Source organism: Cryptotermes secundus, unplaced genomic scaffold (genome assembly GCF_002891405.2).
Source record: "Cryptotermes secundus unplaced genomic scaffold, Csec_1.0 scaffold56, whole genome shotgun sequence".
Classification (NCBI taxonomy): domain Eukaryota; kingdom Metazoa; phylum Arthropoda; class Insecta; order Blattodea; family Kalotermitidae; genus Cryptotermes; species Cryptotermes secundus.
Window position 1 is genome coordinate 74,924 of NW_019744407.1, and position 17,226 is coordinate 92,149.

The 17,226-nt window shown below is 39.3% G+C and overlaps 1 protein-coding gene across 1 annotated transcript in view; it reads right to left on the reverse strand.

The window, feature by feature from the left end:
- Positions 1 to 17,226, reverse strand: part of LOC111874640 (microtubule-associated protein futsch) — a 74,352-nt gene that overhangs the window by 38,355 nt on the left and 18,771 nt on the right. Inside the window, exons 3-5 of the mRNA XM_023870296.2 lie at positions 16,339 to 16,535; positions 3,348 to 13,735; positions 621 to 847 (exon numbers count right to left, since the gene is read on the reverse strand). Coding sequence (XP_023726064.1) covers positions 621 to 847; positions 3,348 to 13,735; positions 16,339 to 16,535 — 10,812 coding nt within the window. The remainder of the gene's footprint in view (positions 1 to 620; positions 848 to 3,347; positions 13,736 to 16,338; positions 16,536 to 17,226) is intronic.

Here is a 17,226-nt window from a genome sequence, read left to right on the forward strand (position 1 = left end):
TCAGTGACTGACATCAATAGTGGTGCAGGTCAAGTGATTAGTGAAAGGTAAGACAACTAACCTTGAACAGACCCCAAGAAACAATTACAAAGTGGAGCCCGAAGTAAGGGCGGGTAAAAGAACAGTTACACAACAAAGATTCAGTATGCATCTCAGATGACAGCACAAACTGAGATACATATGATGAGATATTTATTTTCAACAGAATATGAGGGATTTTGAACCAAAGCACGTGGATACTTTTCAACATTTCTGAGATTAGTCTGCTTAAAAAACAAACTATATTATTATTATTATTATTATTATATTGTATTATATCATTATTTAGTTGATTTAAGGTCTTCTGAGGTCTAAAAATGGAACAAAAATGCTATATTAGCAACACTAGAAAATCACAAAATACATTTCCAGACAACACCATTTATACTAGATCATATGGAAAAATGGACGGATGGATATGACCTCCATGTATGATGTTCAACCATGCAGATTTGCACCAAAATGCCTAAAAATAAATATATTATTAACAGCTTTCCAACTTACTACGTGAATGAAATACCAACAAGACAACAATTTCCTTCCCTAATTAGAATCCCTCACTCTAGCTTGAGAATCCTTGCCTTGGTCTCGTGTTTCTCATCGCGTTTACGCCTGCGTTGCTGTTCCTTCAATTCAAGAAGAGTCAATTCCTCTAATTTTCTCCTTTCTGCCTCTTCCTTTATTTTGATTTGTGCAATACGACGGGACTGACGTACAGGCATCCCAGAACTAGGACCAGCACCACCTTCCTTGCTTGTCTCTTCCAAGATGATGTCAACTCCCACGTCCAATCCAAGCAATCGGCGGGCTGTAAAACGATTACTCATATATCCAACTACTTGCAACTGAAAGTACAGTAAATAAATTAACCCTCTGCTAAAAATCTGCAAGTTTAACACAATCCACATAAGACTCCACTCTTAGACCTAATTCTAAGCCAGCTCAATCCAATACATATCACCATTTATAGAAAATTAATAATATTACTGCATTTACTCAACTTTAACGTAACAATTCCACATTCTTACTCCCATTCAATCCACAACTGACAAAAATGTACATAAAATATGATTTACTAATTTCTAGGAACACAGACCAAAAATCAGCATATACAGAGAGTATCATACAATATGGGCCATGCCACAGCTCAAGCAGTTAGTCACTCGCTTCCCACTGCGGCAGCCCGGGTTTGATCCTGGGTCTGGTCAAGTGAGGTTTGTGGTGGACAAAGTGGCACTGGGGCAGGTTTTCTCCAAGCACTTCGGTTTCCCTTGCCAATCTTCATTCCACCAACTGCTCCACAATCACCCTCACCTATCATCTGGGGCTGGCACAATAGGCCAGAAGTGGCCGCAGTACAAGGGACTTAGTGCCACCCCACTAGCCATAAAAAAAATCATAATCAAAAGCACAAATATTACACTTCTGCCAACATTACCACCATATCCACATATAACTTATCAGGCTCCACTTTTTAAGCTGCATGCCTAGTGGCACTATTTCTGAGACACACTGTGTAATCATGTGGCAGTCATCAGACATGAATTCATGCGTTCAACATTCTTACAACCAACAACTCAGTAAAAAGGAATGATGCTGGTAGTGGAAATATTCTTTCAAAACACTCTAATACTGTTGTATTTTAGCGTCCTGTTGCACTGATTCATGTCCATGATGTGTATGTACTGACCGTCTTCTAGTGCATACAATCTCACTTGTCACTTCACTACATATTTCGGCATCACTGTGCCATCGTCAGGTGTGTTATTTACGTTAAACTATTGCACTGTTCGCCATCATGTGTCATTTATAAAATGATTTAAAATGTAATTTGTCATGTACTATAATAAAATTTATATATTAATATTTTGTTAAGATTTATCATCTTATACGTCGTATTTCAAACTCGTGTATTATTACAATCTTCTGCTATGGGAGTCGTTCTTCCTATATTTTGTGTATACTGTGTTTTGTGATGTGTCCTTCTCTTGTGGCTGCATGCGTTGTATTCAATACAACGCACGCAGCCACAAGAGCCAATCTTTATTCCACCAAACTGTCCATCATCATAATCACCCAGGGCAGGTGCAATACAAGTTATGAAGCTCCTCATTATGCAGGTTTCTCCAACCTCCTCTCACTTCATCTCTCTTCAGTCCAAATACTCTCAACACCGTTCTCAAAAACCCTCAATATATGTTCCTCCCTTAATGTCACAGATTACAGGTGCCTATTTGTAAAATGAGCAGAAGTAATGGTAGCATTGTTTTGCATACATACAGTACTGAAGGCCACATGTGGGTGGTGGGTGTTTATTCCATGAAGACATAAAGACCTTCCTTCAAGCTACTAATAATTTTCAGTTGATATGTGAGCCTGGTCAGCACCCGGCCAAGAACATGACATAGCTAACATGACCCATACATAATGCATGGAATTTAAACAGCAGCTCTTGATGTGATCCATCTGCAATGTGTTAAAGACATGTGAGGGTTGTTCAGATGAAACCTATTTGCATGAAGACATTCAGCTGTTCCAGCAGCAGCCAAATTCTTTGTTGATGGGATCTAACAGATGGTGCATCAACAAGATGCCCATCTCACTGCCCACTGGGACCATTTTTGACGGTCTCTTCCTCAGTCCTCCATATGGCTACTTTCCATGAATGTTTCCCACTGAAGTTCTGCATGAATCACTGCATCCTACATTCCTGTCAGACATCTAGCTCGCAGTAGCAACCTTCTTAACTTAACATAAATTATCTGAAATTCCTCACTTAATGAAGAAACTCACTGAGTAGCTGTTTCATGTGGTGAAAACTGTACCCTCCTAGCTCTGTTTACTTTCTCAACAGAAATGTTTAAAATGTGTACACTCTTTCTAGGGCACCTTGTACATTTCAGACACACAAGAAACAATGGAAAAAATTATTTTTCTTATACATGGTACCTCAAACTTTGGCGACTTAAAATAAGTGGATAACAGTTTTTGGACTAAATCCTAGCTACTTTATGTGACTATAACTGTCATCTTCGCTACAAAGTTGTTTAACAATTTAAATATCCTCAAAAGCGAGTGACTTTATCAGTAACATAGGCTTACATAATACAATCTTGTATAATCTTAGGCATAATAACTTTACTTTACTTTGAATTAATCTCTTGTAAATGCTAGATACAAGTTTCTGAAGGTAGACTGTCCGCTACTCATTCATAAGTTTATTATCGCTGTGGAGGGAGATACTGTACAAAAGTCATTCATTCCTATGTACTGTCACTAGAAAATATTCTACAAAGATTATGACTTACTTTTCCTTGGAGAAGATTTTGGCGTGGCAGATACTTCAGAAATGACAGCTGGCTCTGTGCGACTCGTGTCAGAAGGGGCATCACTGCTAACAGCAGGGCTGTCAGTAGCAGTCAATGAGACAACACCTCCTCTGCCTCTACCACGCCCCCTGCCTCTTCCACATGCACGGCCCTGGGGTCTTCCCCTACCACGAGGTATAACCTCTTCGGCTGCTGATGTTGGCTGTGATTCATCTGTAGATTCTCCTTCCAAATCTACCGTCATATCATCACCATGATCATCATCACTACTACTGTATCCGCCTTCCAGACGTTTCTGTTCCTCAATACTGCGTCGCAACTGCACATCAGGAGTGCGCCTGCTTCTGAGCTTTCGCCTTTTGCCACCAGCATCTTCATCTGTTTCTACCATTGCCAAACTTCGCTTTCTTCGTCCATCGGTAACAACCTCTCCCTCGTCAGATTGGGAATCTAGTCTGCGGCTATTCCTACGTTTCTGACCAATCAGTTTTCCTTTTTGGACTGATTTCTCAATGGGTACTTCAGCTTTACTCCCTTTCTTGGATGGTGGCTGTGATTTCTTAATGTCAACTGGAGTCAACAAAGCCGTGCTTGACCTCGTCCTCCTGGATCTTGTGACAGGAAAACCATCATCTGCTCCTGCCAAGGGATCTTTTTCTGCAATATATATTACATCCTCCTCTTGTTTTGAGGAATCCACTTTCAATGAAGCCATGGAAGCTGATTTTGAAGTCTTGTTTCCTTTCTTAGGTTTTTCTGAAGAAGGTAATTTTGCAGGTAATTTTCCATGCTGCCGAGTTTGTATTCTGGTTTTCACACAAAGAATTTCTTTCTCTTCACTCTTTGGTGGTGCATAATCAAACGTGAGATCCTGTATTCTAAGTCTAGAATTAATTTCTATTTCCTTCTTTGGCATAACTTCTTTTACTATACTTATATCCTCTGATTTGGGAGATATGGTTTTACCTTCCTTCCTATTTTCTCCCTTCAACTTTCCAGACATAGGTGATCTTACACTAACTGTTTTGGAAGAATCTTTCTTCATAACTCGCTTCAAACTAACCTCTGGCTTTGTGTCTTTAGTGTCTTCTGGTGCTTTTTTAATTGGTAATTCTAATGTTTCACTTTCAATATCCTTGAGCACAGGAGTAACTTCAGCAACTCCTGACCTTCCTTCTGGCAAACAGTCATCCGTTTTTGTTCTGTCACTGGACTTTGGTAAAACTTTTGACACAATGCTGCCCTTTACCTTGTCACCTTTACCTCGAATACCTGCAGGAGATTTGTGTGTAGAAGAGGTTATCACTCTGCCATCAATATTCTTTTCTTCTGAAACTGCTTTGTGAACATCTGTACTTCCAGAGTTTGTTTCCTTTTCTTTGTCTGGGAATGGCTTACATTGTTCAACTTCAGAAACTTTGCTAGATACTGTGTTCAAATCTTTGGTTCCCAGGGTAACATCTTCCACTTTTTTTTCAACTTTTGAAGAGCTCACTTGTAAGGATGATACTTCTATTACACTTACAGGCGTACAAACAGTTTGTGGTAATTTTTCACTGGACTGGATTAGAGGATGAGGACCTTCTTCCTGTGACTCGACTTTGCTATCAGACTTGTCCTCCATCCCACTTAGTTTGTTACCTGTCTGTCTACTTTCCTGAATAACAGTTTCGTTCTGATTCGTTAATCTTTTCCCTTCAGCCTTCCCTATACTTGATCTCACTGTTTGTGTGTCCGGAACAAACACAACATATGAACTATCAGATTTTTTTATTGTTTGTACAACTCCAGAATGAGATGGCAGCTTATGTTCTAATGAATGTTTCAGAATTGGTGTCATGCTGAATCCTGGTACATTTTTCTTCACTGCTGTACCTACCAACTTTTCTGTGGGTGACTCACTAATTGGATACAAAAAGGGTCTTTCTGGTGAATCTGACAATGGCAGTGGTGATCCTTTCACTCCTGTATCCTGAAATTTGGCAGGTGGTTTTTCCAGTAACTTTTCTATTGGTGTTAAGGTAATAAAACCAGTTCGCACTTTGGGAGCAGCTTCTGACTTCGCTGGTGGTTCAGCTACAGGCTTGGGCTTTTCTAGGACAACCGTGGACTCCTCTACTTTCTCTGTATGCTTTTCAGAATGCTGAATGTCTACTGTTGGAGTACACGTAATTCTATCAAGTACCTTACTATCAGATGACAGTGGCCCTGGGAACTTTGTCTGGCAATCCAGTCCACTTTTCCCAGCAAGTTTGCTCATCATGATACCCATTGTGATATTCTCCACAGACTTCCTTCGACCCCTCCCAGATCCAATCAATCCTTGAGAAAGGAGCTTACCAGAAACACTACTTGAGCTTCCCCTACCTTGCATTAATAATGGTTTCAGGCCAAGAGAAGCCGGCGCCTCATTTTTTAAATTTTCTTCTACTGACTTCATGATTTGTTTCTCAATTGGAACCTCTTCAAATGCTTTCTTGCGTGGTGGTGCATCAGCGCTACCACTTGAACCTTTGGCATTAACCTTTTCAACGCAAACATTTGCCACTTTCTCAGCAGTATCAGATTTGCTGCCTTCTTTGGCAACGGCAATATCCGCACACTTTCCAGCATCTTTACCAGAAGCAACATCTGTTACCTTCCCTGTTGCGTTTGTGATGTCTGAAGCTTTACGAACAGTCTTATCCAAAGTAACAGCTTCATCTGCAGTTTTTGTGATACTAATGTCAATGGCAGTATTTCCACAAATTCTGTCAGCCGCATCCGATACATTTCCAAAGGATTTGTCTGAGACTGCACCCACATTAGTCTTACATAGTTTGTCAGTAGTATCATCTCTGTTTCTCCCACAGGCCTCAGCAGTGATGATATCCATATCTTGTGAACTTTTTTCATCACTGGTCAATGGAGATTTTCCAGCAACTTTATCATTTGTTACATCTGTTATTTTTACAACAGCTTTATCAGAAACATCATCATCTTTCCCCTTAGATTTATCATTAGTAGCATCCAAAGCTTTTTCTAAGGACTTGTCAGAGGCCACATTTATACCTTTTCCAATGGATTTGTTTGCAGTCAGATCCACAGATTTTGTGGTACTTTTATTATGAGTTTCACTGTTACCTCTCCAAACTGCTTTGTCAGAGTCATCCATATTTTTCCCAACGTTCTTTTCAGAAGTAACATTCACACATTTTACATCACACTTGGTGACATCCAAACACTCCTTTGCAGTTGTATCAGCACAAACAGCCATAGTTTTCTTGACAGAGCTTTCACCCTTCATAAGTGACAAAGGACCTTCAGTCTTATTTGAAAATGCGTCCATACCAACATGAAAGGAAGTGTCAATGGTGTCATTTGATATATAAACCTGTTCATCAGCAGCTTTCCCAGAAGTCTTTTCAGTCATATCTGTTACTCTGTCAATACTTTTCTGACCCATTTCCACTGTTTTACTCAGAGCTATTACTGACGTTTCAACTGCTTTGTCAACAGGTCTCCCATTTTCTTCAGTGTTTTTACCAATCAAATTATCAGCTACTTGAATGTCTTTGTTCCCAGGTTTCTCAGAGCTTTCAACAGATTTGCCATCAGTTTTATTAGTGGCTTCAATAATTGCACTACCAATTTTGCTACTTGTTTTGATACCCTTACCTACAGTTTTTTCAACATCTTCGGTAGAACTATTAGTTGCTTTGATAGTTTCCCCAACAGTTTTATTTCTACTAATATCTGCAGAGTGGAGAGTAGTGTAATCGGCTGAATGAGCAATAGGTTTGTCAGTCGTAAGCTGCAAAGATTTATTTGCAGTAATGTCCATGGGTTTACCATGTGTTTTGGCTACAGTGCCAATAATGGCTTTTCCAACAGATTTGTCTCTACTAACATTAACAGGTTTTGCATCAATTCTGTCTGAACCAATATCCACACGTTTTTCTACAGCTTCGCCTGAAGATTTTTCAACATTTTTTACTGCATCAATATCAAAAGATTTTTCAGAAAGTTTATCTGAAATTAAACCTTTTTCTACATTTTTGTCTGTACAGACATCTTCATCTTTTTCAACAACTTTGTCTGCACCAACAACCACAAGTTTCTCAACAGCCTTATTTGCACCAATCTCCACAGACTGCTTCACAGTTTTGTCTGCATCTTCAGCAACAGCTCTCTCTGCACTAATATCCATATTATTCTTAACACGTTTATCTTCATTAATGCACAAGCTTCCACCAGTTTTGTCGGAACCAACATCCACAGATTCTCTGTATACTCCCATATCCAGATCGTTTTTAAAATTCTGATCTACTGAAGAATTCTGCAAAACTGGTTTATGTTTTTTGGTGTCGGCTATGGGTTCACTGATTTTGTTTGTGGTAATACCTGCAGTCTTATCTACCATATGGTCACTCGAACTAGCTGTTGGTTCACTATCAATTTTGTCAGTGAACTCTCCAACACTTTTGCTCACAATAACATTATCTGCACCTTTTTCTTTACAAGTAGTAACCATTTTATTTACTAAAATATCCACATTTCCTGCAGCTCTGTTCACAGGAAAATCAATAGTTTTATCAGTCACAATAATACCTTTTCCAACACTTGTATCTGCTGACACAACCATAGATTTTTCACGAGTTTTGTCGAAGCTAATACTACCTGCCTTTCCAACAGTTTCATTAACAGAACTTTCTGCATTAGTTTTGTCTGCTGAGATAACATGAGATTTGTCAATAGTTTCATCTGTAGTGTTTAGAACTTTTCCAATAGTTTTTTCAGTTGTAATATGCTTTGTCTGTTGAAAAGTTCTGTCAGCAGTTTCATCCACTGCTTTACTAGCATTAATGTTATCCACAGGTTTACCAGTAATTTTTTCCAAAGGTAAAATTTCAGCTTTTCTGGCAGACTTTTCTGTTGGAATATCAGTAACTGTGATAATACTTTTTTCTGTAGTAACATCCACTGGATTTTTAACAAATTTGTCTGTGGTAATATCCACAGATTTTTCTAAAATTTTGTCGCTCAATTTGTCCATAGTCTTTCCAACAGTTTTCTTAGTTAAAAAATCAATAACTTTTCCAATGTTCCTTTCAGAAGGTGCATCCACTGGTTTCCCATCCAGTTTCTTTGTACTTATATCCTTTTCTTTCAAAACAGGTATGTTGCTACTGCCTTCAACCACTTTCCTCTCCACATTAACTTCAAGAGATTCTGCAAGATTAACAGCTTTCTCGGTAATTCTGTTAACAGTATTTTCTCCAACCCTTATGGAAGATTTATCATCAGCCATCAGGGATACTACAGCCTTATCTGCTGATGATTCAATTTTCTTGTCTGAAAACTGCAAGCATCCAGGACCAAAAAAGAATCGCTGTACAGGTTTTTTCTCTCTTTCAACAATACTCTGGTTTGAAAAAAATTCAGCACCAGTATCACTCTTTTCAGACATATCTAATTTTTGTGAACTGTAGTCAACAGACTCATCTCCTACAACTGGCAACTGCCTCTGGGAAATATCAGTCGAAACAGTTTCAGCAACTGCAGTTTTATCATTACCTGATCGTTGGAGTGATATACTGGACTGCACTTCAACATTTTGAGCATAAAGAGAAAGCTCAGACTTCATTAGTTTATCAGATAATACAGCATCCACTTTCAGATCTTTTTCATTGCAGGCATTATGTTCTACATTCACATGTTTATCAAACATTACAGAAGATTCAACATCAAGCTTTGAGTCTAGGCCCTTTCTGGAAGAAAGTAGGCTTCTAATGTGTGTGTCAGGTGATTTTTCTACAGGATTACTACTCTCATTTCCCATGTTGCAGCTGCCTTGAGTGAGTTCCTTTTCACAGACTACTTTCTCCTCAAATTCTGAGCCAGTCACAATATTTGAGGAGCTTACTGGAAAGTTGCTTTCAGATGAAAAACCAACCTGTTCTTGTTTTTTGTCATGTATAACATTATTATCCTTTGTTCTACTTAATTCATCATTTGAATATTTTTCAACAAAACAGGAATCTATGTTAGGAACACTGGGCTTCAAAATTTTTGTTGGATTAATAACAGTATCCTTAGGGCTGTCTCTCTTTGCCACTGCACATGTTTCTCCCAAATTCTGTGACTCATTTTCATTACAACTTTTTCCGTCACTTGCTACTGCCTTGGTATCACTAGGTTTGCCAACATCCCACCTTGATGCCCTCTTACAACTACTACCATCACTTGTAGACTTTTGTATAACTTGAACACCAAGAGACCATTTGGGTTTTGTAGTATGACCCGACAATTCTGGTTTCTTGGATAAACCTACATCAGCAGACTTGAAAGCTTCAGGTATTTCAGTATGACCTGACAATTCTGGTTTCTTCAATGGCCCTACATCAGCAGCTTTCAAAGCTGAACTACCTGAATTACCTAAAACTTCACCTTGAGGATTGCATATTGACTCTTTTGGTTTTTGATCAGGAGCACATATTGTTTCTATGCTCCAAAGTTTTGGTGGTGCTTTCGCAGGAGAAACTTTTACAGGTACCTCTGACTTTGCAGAATCTGGAGACAATGATTTAGAACTATCACAAGATGTTGTGATGTTCGCTGTATGCTGAAGAAACCTTTTAGTAACGGGCAAGGGTGCTTCACTGCACCTGCTAAGTTCTGACTTTTTCCTGTCAGACTCAGTGCTTATGCCTTGTTTCAAAGTAACTGTATCTGATATAATTACTGCAGAACCTGGATCACTGACATGTGACTGTTCTTTTGTTTTCGTACATTCTGGCTTCTTCTCTAATAACGGAGGAACAGCTGATGCATCTACTAGTTTCCGTGAGTCTGTTCTACCAAGAGACATGGACAACTCACAGGGTTTTGTAAAACTTTCAGCTGCTTGGAGTGAATCACACTGCATTGCGTCAGTCACCTTTGGGTTAACTACTTTATCACTGATGTTCAGTAACTCTCCCATGTTTTCTGCTCTCTGAAGAGACATCTGCTGAGAAGTATTCATCACAGACTGTCCTAAAGTGGAAGACTTCTCACACTGGTTCTGTGATTTAAGTGGCAATACAAATAATTGATCAGGACCCTTCCCTTGTCTAACTGTTTCTGTTTCCATTTCAGGTTTATTTGTTGTTATATGCTCCTGTTTACCATCCAATTCCTTTGATGGAATTTTAACGTGCTTTACATGATCATCATTGACTACTTCCCTATACACATTATCTTCACTCTGCATACTTGGTTCAGTTTGTATTACTGAAGCACCACTATCCCTTCCACATACTGCAAACTCTGAAGTCCCACTTGAAGACACTGAAACAACTACATCAAGTTTTCTACTTAACATCAAGTTTGACTGACAGTCCCTGCTTGATGCTTCAGTATCCATGCCTTCATTTTCTTTGCTTTTTGGTACTTTCCTACACACTGTTCCACTAACATCTGATGACAAGCTATTTGAAAGTGCAACGTTTTTTGAATCACTAATTGTTAAATAGGAACAATTACTTTCACTGTATTTTATATCATTCTGAGAAAATGCTGATGGATGGAACTGTTTTAATTTTGTATTATTTGAGTCTTTCATTCCCTTATCTTGAATATCCATCTGAATTTCCTTCCTGTCCTCACTATTAGAAGAATTCATATCTGGAGCCTCTTTAACTATGTTTCCAAACTCCTTCCTTTTAGAGTCTTGAAAGTCTTCATGACATGTAGGAGTTCTCTCTTTACTCAGTCTCGTATGACTATCTGATAATTTATCAATGGAAGTACCATCTATATCCGTTTGTGTACAGGAAACAGCATCATCTGCCTTTGTTTCAGAAGAGATATCCTTTAGGCACTCTTTGTTTGCTGCATCACTATCCTCCCTTTCAACATGTGGGTTTAAGGCTGATATGGTCATAAATGTGTTATCTCTTGGCATTTCTAGAAGTGAATCAGACTTTACAGCAAATGCTTTGTTTTTTAGCTCACTTGAAGCAGAATCTGTAGGAACTACCTTCGTAATCCCATGAGGAACATTAAACATTACATGACTATAAGAAGAGGTTTTCATTACCAACTCTTTATCATCATCTCCCTCTTTTGAATCCTCTTTTCTCTCACCACACTCTATTACATCTGCCACCCTAGCTTTGGTACCTACTGTTTTTTGTTCTTTAGTTGATAAATCTTCATGTTTTCTGTTAGTACATTCACTTACACAAAAATTCTTCACTTTACTATCAAGTGAAGAACTATCTCCTCCATTTGCTTCCTGGCTACTTCTGCTCCCGTCCTTTTCACCTTTTTGTGCATCTTTCCCTTGGTTGCCTGTACCACAGTCTTTACCTGATCCTTCCCCATAGACAAACAGCAATGGTTCTTCTATAGCCTCTCCCACCTCTCCATCATTTATATCATACTTTCTGCTTTCTGGATTAGACATTTTACAGTCTTTCCCTGAACCATCTCCTCGAATTAACATCAATGGTTCCTCCACAACTTCTCCTATTTCTACTGCACCTCTACTTGTGTTTACTACATCTTCAGACCGTAGCTTCTTTGCTAATGATAAGTCTTCTGTATCATTTAAATCTCTCTTTATTCCCCCACTTTTAGTAGTTTCTTTGGATCTCAAAATATCTTTAATGTCAGTCACATATCCATCAGACCCCATGCTTACAGCGGAGCTTCTTTCAATTTTTGACATATTTTCCAGTCTCTTTCCTTTACAATAGTCAATATAGGTTGCACTTGATTTCTTTGTACTAAGATCAGTTGCTTCGCTTTGGCTTCCTCTATCTGTGTTCCTATCCAAGAAATGTATGGAATGCCTCATTGATTCTCTTTGCACTGCATAATTATCTGTCGATTTTGTAGTACTCAAATCGCAGACTTCATCTTGATCGTTAAGCTGAAAGTTTGACGGCAACACTTTCTTTTTGTTTTCATTCTGATGGCTTCCAGATCCCTTCCTGCCACTTAAATCCAAACCTTTATTTTCACCTCCACTAATTAAGGTATTCATTCCTGACAGACTTGGGTTAGTACTTTCCCCCTCCTGATCCTTTGCATCTTCACTTGAGTCTATCAACATAGCCTTCTTTCCTGAATCTATGCAGTCAGCAATGTCTCCACTTACACCCCCTAGCAGTCCTTTTAGTTTAATTGTAGGCTTCTCCATTTCCTTTCCTGTTCCTTGACCATATGGCTTATCATCTTGTGAGTCTCTCACAGGCAAACATATTTTTTCTCTAAGCTCCTGGCCCCCTTTACATTCCACAGGAACAGAATACAATGCTCTGAAAGTAGAATTTTCATCACTTTCCCTATTATCTACTACTCTCTTAGTCTCACACAGTTTGTTAGAATATATATATTTATCTAGAGAAACTGACTTCTCACCTGGCCTTAATGACACACACTGAAGAAAAGATTTTGCCAATGCACCATCTTTCTTACTGGTTTCAACTGAGGGATTCATACCATTTGCTGCATTTCCTGAAAAAATTTTCCCTTTATTTCTAAGTACCACGGTTTCCTCTCCTTGCTTCGGTTCTCTACTCAGCAATTTCTCTTTCTCAGAAGAAACAGTGGATGCTGCTGCTTTGAAATCAGACACATGTATATCCTTTTTTGTACTCAAGTTCCAAGATTCTTGCTCTTTGCTTTTTACAGGTTCCTTTATTTCCACATATAACTTTCTATCTTCTGACATAACAGATTCTGCTTCCTTACTTGCATCCCTAACCAATAATTCACCCTGTTTTGATACATCCATTCCAACATCTTTGTTAGAGTGTTCTGAAGATCCCTGATCATTTGATTCAGCCTTAACAAAAATACCATGTTTATTTCTGTCTGCCAGTTCTACAGAATCCTGAACTTTCTTTCTTTCTTCCGAGGGAGCACTACTCAATCCATGATCTGCTAACTTTAGACCTTTTTGCTCTCTCTTTTGCTTGCCACATACAGCATCCACACTATTACAAACAGAAGCTGCATTTGTTTCATTAAGTAGAATTTCATTGTTTTTTGTATCATTCTTTGTTTCCTTCTCTGAAGATTTCACGATCTCGCCCTTCTTTGTTTCAAAATTTGATGGTTTAGGCCCCAAATTTGTTTTCAACTCTTTTTGACGATCTTTGTCAGAATCGTTCATCTCTTCCTCCTCCTCCTCATCCTCCTCTTCTTCAATCTCTTCAAATTCTCCGTCTTCATCTTCGTCAGCAATAGGTGATTCAATTACCTGTCCAGTATCTGTTATAGGTTTCTCAATCTCTAGGCTGTTGCTATCCTCATTGAGAACTGCATCAGGATAATTACGAAACGGATCATTGGAAGATAACTGTGAAATCAGCTGCACCAAGCCTTCCCGGTCTCTGAAAAATAAATCATCTTTCAGCTATACTACCCTCTTATAAGCTATTCGGCAATACACAAAAACAAAAAAATATTTCACTCATAAAACCAAACCTTGCAATTACACATCATACATGTTTCTTATCAAGGATGTACACAATTTAAATTTCTTACTGGGACTACTTGCCTTTACTAACACTTTCTACACACATCTGCAGTCATTCAACATAAAGTAGGTCTACTGAACAAGATGGGTTAAGATCACTTCTGACTCTATATTCACAGCCACCCTTCCATTATTATAACATTAAGCGACTCTGCAACTGACACAGCAGTATTAAATAAATGATAAACAATGCCCTACGATATTACAATGCTACATTTCCTTTCCATTGAGTAACGTGTTCAAGTTTTGCAATGTCAAAAGCTTCTTTTATTTACAGCCCTACTTAGAGTGCCATACTGAGAAAGCTCCCATGCCATTCCAGTTATGCCACAGCAAATGAAAGACAATAAGGTGGGGTGGGGTGGAGATGATGCTGTAATATCACTCATCAAAATGAGATGGCTCAGTTCCTTTTGCGCCTTATCAGTAGTTCACTGAACATACATAAAGTAAAGCTGTCCCTGTGCTTAACTAATTAAGCACTACGCCATGAAGGCATATGGGGGAGTAGATGTATATAGCCACATTTTCTTGACCTCGGTACTAGTTGGAGGTGAGTGGTCAGCTTCACACCCTGGCCGTTTCACACCCGGTACCCACTGCATAGGGGGATGGATGAGCTCCAGAGCCAGTCTGGAAGATGTGAAGAGAAAATTCTTGACCTTACAAAGACTTGAACTTTGACCTCTCGGTCATCCAGCCTGTAGCCTGTCACTATACTGACTATACTATCCCAGCTCCCACTAACCATAGTGCAAATAATGACAACTGAGAAGAAATCCTTGGAAGAACTTATGAGCCTACTTTTCTTTCAATGCTTCCCTCCCTATAAAGTGGCTATAAAAATATACTGTGACATACAGACCCAATGCTAAGCACTGACTGTAAACAGCAGCTGTTGCTAGCTAATGCCCGCAAGATACACACACACAACAATATATGAACAGGGTTAAGCAACCCATTTTGAAGCAAACGGTTCAGCACATGTTTCCATTGCAATGGATACCAATGCGACAACAGAAGAACGGTGTTTTCTATGGGCTCCGTGCCAACATGTTACAAGCAGGTCAGTCTGAAGCAACAAGTTAGCTGTTGGTTGGAGTTGTCAACAGTTCAATTAAGAATTCTCAGCAGCTCAGTTGAGTGAAGTGACGTGAAGTAGTTGGTTGGTGAGTGACAGAGTTGAGCTGGCAGTTGACAAGTGTTTTGCACAGGCAGCTGTAACAGGAGGACCTGAGTGCAGGAAGCTGAAGAATCTACCTTGGTAGAAACAGTTGCCAGGAAATGGCTAGTGGAAACTGTAGCAGACTGAGGACACCAGTGTGTGTGTGTGTGTGTGTGTGTGTGGCAGTGATCTCTGAAGACAGGTTCTGAGTGGTGTATACAAGCAGTCAATAAATCCATTCACCAATCCACACCCTGTCTATAGCCACGCCTCTAAATTGTAACAATATAAATTAATAAGTATAAATTCGAAATAATCTGAAGGAGGAGGCACTTGCCTACAAGGACTGCAGAAAACAATGAAAAACTTCAGTCAGGACAGCCAATTTCTAGCTGACATTAAAACCAAGCACCACCCAGATACATGACTGGAGCATTACTGCTACAACAGCCCACTCAGTGTCCTCTTACTGGTCATGTAAGCATGCACAATACATACATCTGGAGTGAAGAAAACTCTGTATGGGTGTGAAACTTGGTCTTTGACTTTAAGGGAGGAACACAGACTGAGGGTGTTTAGGAGAATATTTGGACTGAAGACAGATGAAGTGACAAGAGGTTGGAGAAAACTGCATAATGAGGAGCTCCAAGTATAATCAGAAGGATAAAGTCAAGGAGGATGAGATGGGCAAGGCATGTAGCACATATGGGAGAGAGGAGAAATGCATATAGGATATTGGTGGGAAAGATAGAAGGAAAGAGGCCACTGGGAAGACCAAGACATAGGTGGGCGGACAATTTTAAAATGGATCTTAGAGAGATAGGATGGGATGGTATTGACTGGATTTATCTGGCTCAGGATAGGGACCAGTGGAGGGGTTCCATAAAATGCTGGGAAGTTCTTGAGTAGCTGCACAACTGACAGCTTCTCAAGAAGGGCTCAGCTCCATGAATGAGTGAGAGAAGAAAACACAAGTGGAACTCTTCAGTTTAGAAGGACAAGCTCCAGAAAATACTGCAAAACTTCTTGCACTGCAAGACATGCTTGAAGGCAGAAGTGGATCACTTCTACCAGTTCTTACAAAATATGTTAAGTCTGTGTCACCTTTGTACAGTAATCAGTACTGAAATCTTAGTACAGAGAGGTAGTGATGCCTGTAGGACAACTCCTCAGCCACTCCCTAGCACAGTCATCCAGTAAACTAATGCCTCATTATCACCAACAGCACTATTCTTTTTCCTTTGGAAGCTCTGTGTAACACAATCCCCAAACCAGAAGGAAGAATTATTTACCTTGCAACCACCTCCCATGTTTCATCATCCAAGTCCTCACGGTAAACTCGGAGATTACAATCTTCATCAAGTTGACACCAATAAGACTGCCCCAATTTGTCCCTACCAAGAGGCTGTGACCGTAGTTCCTCAGCACTCAGCCGATTTACTTCTGTCTTGAACTTGCTGTTCAAATCAAACTGAAGTTCCAGCAGCATCTGCATACAGACACACATTCAATGTATGTACTGAACACAGAGTAGTACGTATACCTAATTACAGAAAAGTTAAACATATTTTTTTTTCCAAGTTTAGGACAGTTTTTCAACTGCTGAGGTTATGCAGTAATTGTGAACGATGAAACAGACGAGATATGAGACAAAACAGTCATGGCCTGTTTTAAGATGCTATCCTGGCATTTGTCTGCAAGAACTGGGGAAAACCATGAAACCCTCAACTAGATCAGTCAATTTCGAGTAGCTCTAAAATGTGAAGCAAGTTCATTATTACCAAGCCAATTTTCTGACTCCAAGTTATGCAGTATGTCTCTACACCAAAATATTTCATTCTGATGTCACACAACTATTATATAATAACCTGCAATACAGTGCAATCCTGTCATATGAGTATCAGAGGACAACCTAAACATGTGTTATAACAAGCCAATATTCCAACAAAACATCGGGCCCCCATATCTAAAAAAGGCTGCCTTTCAGCATGCCTCACTTTTACTTACTTACTTACTTACTTACTTACTCGTGAAGCCTAGCCCTTCTGGAGGAGCCACCAATTCTGCAGCTACTCAAGAATTTCCCAGCATTTTATGGAACCTGAAGGTTCATTACCATGTTCACAAGAGCCCTCCTCCACTGGTCCCTATCCTGAGCCAGATATATCCAATCCATACCA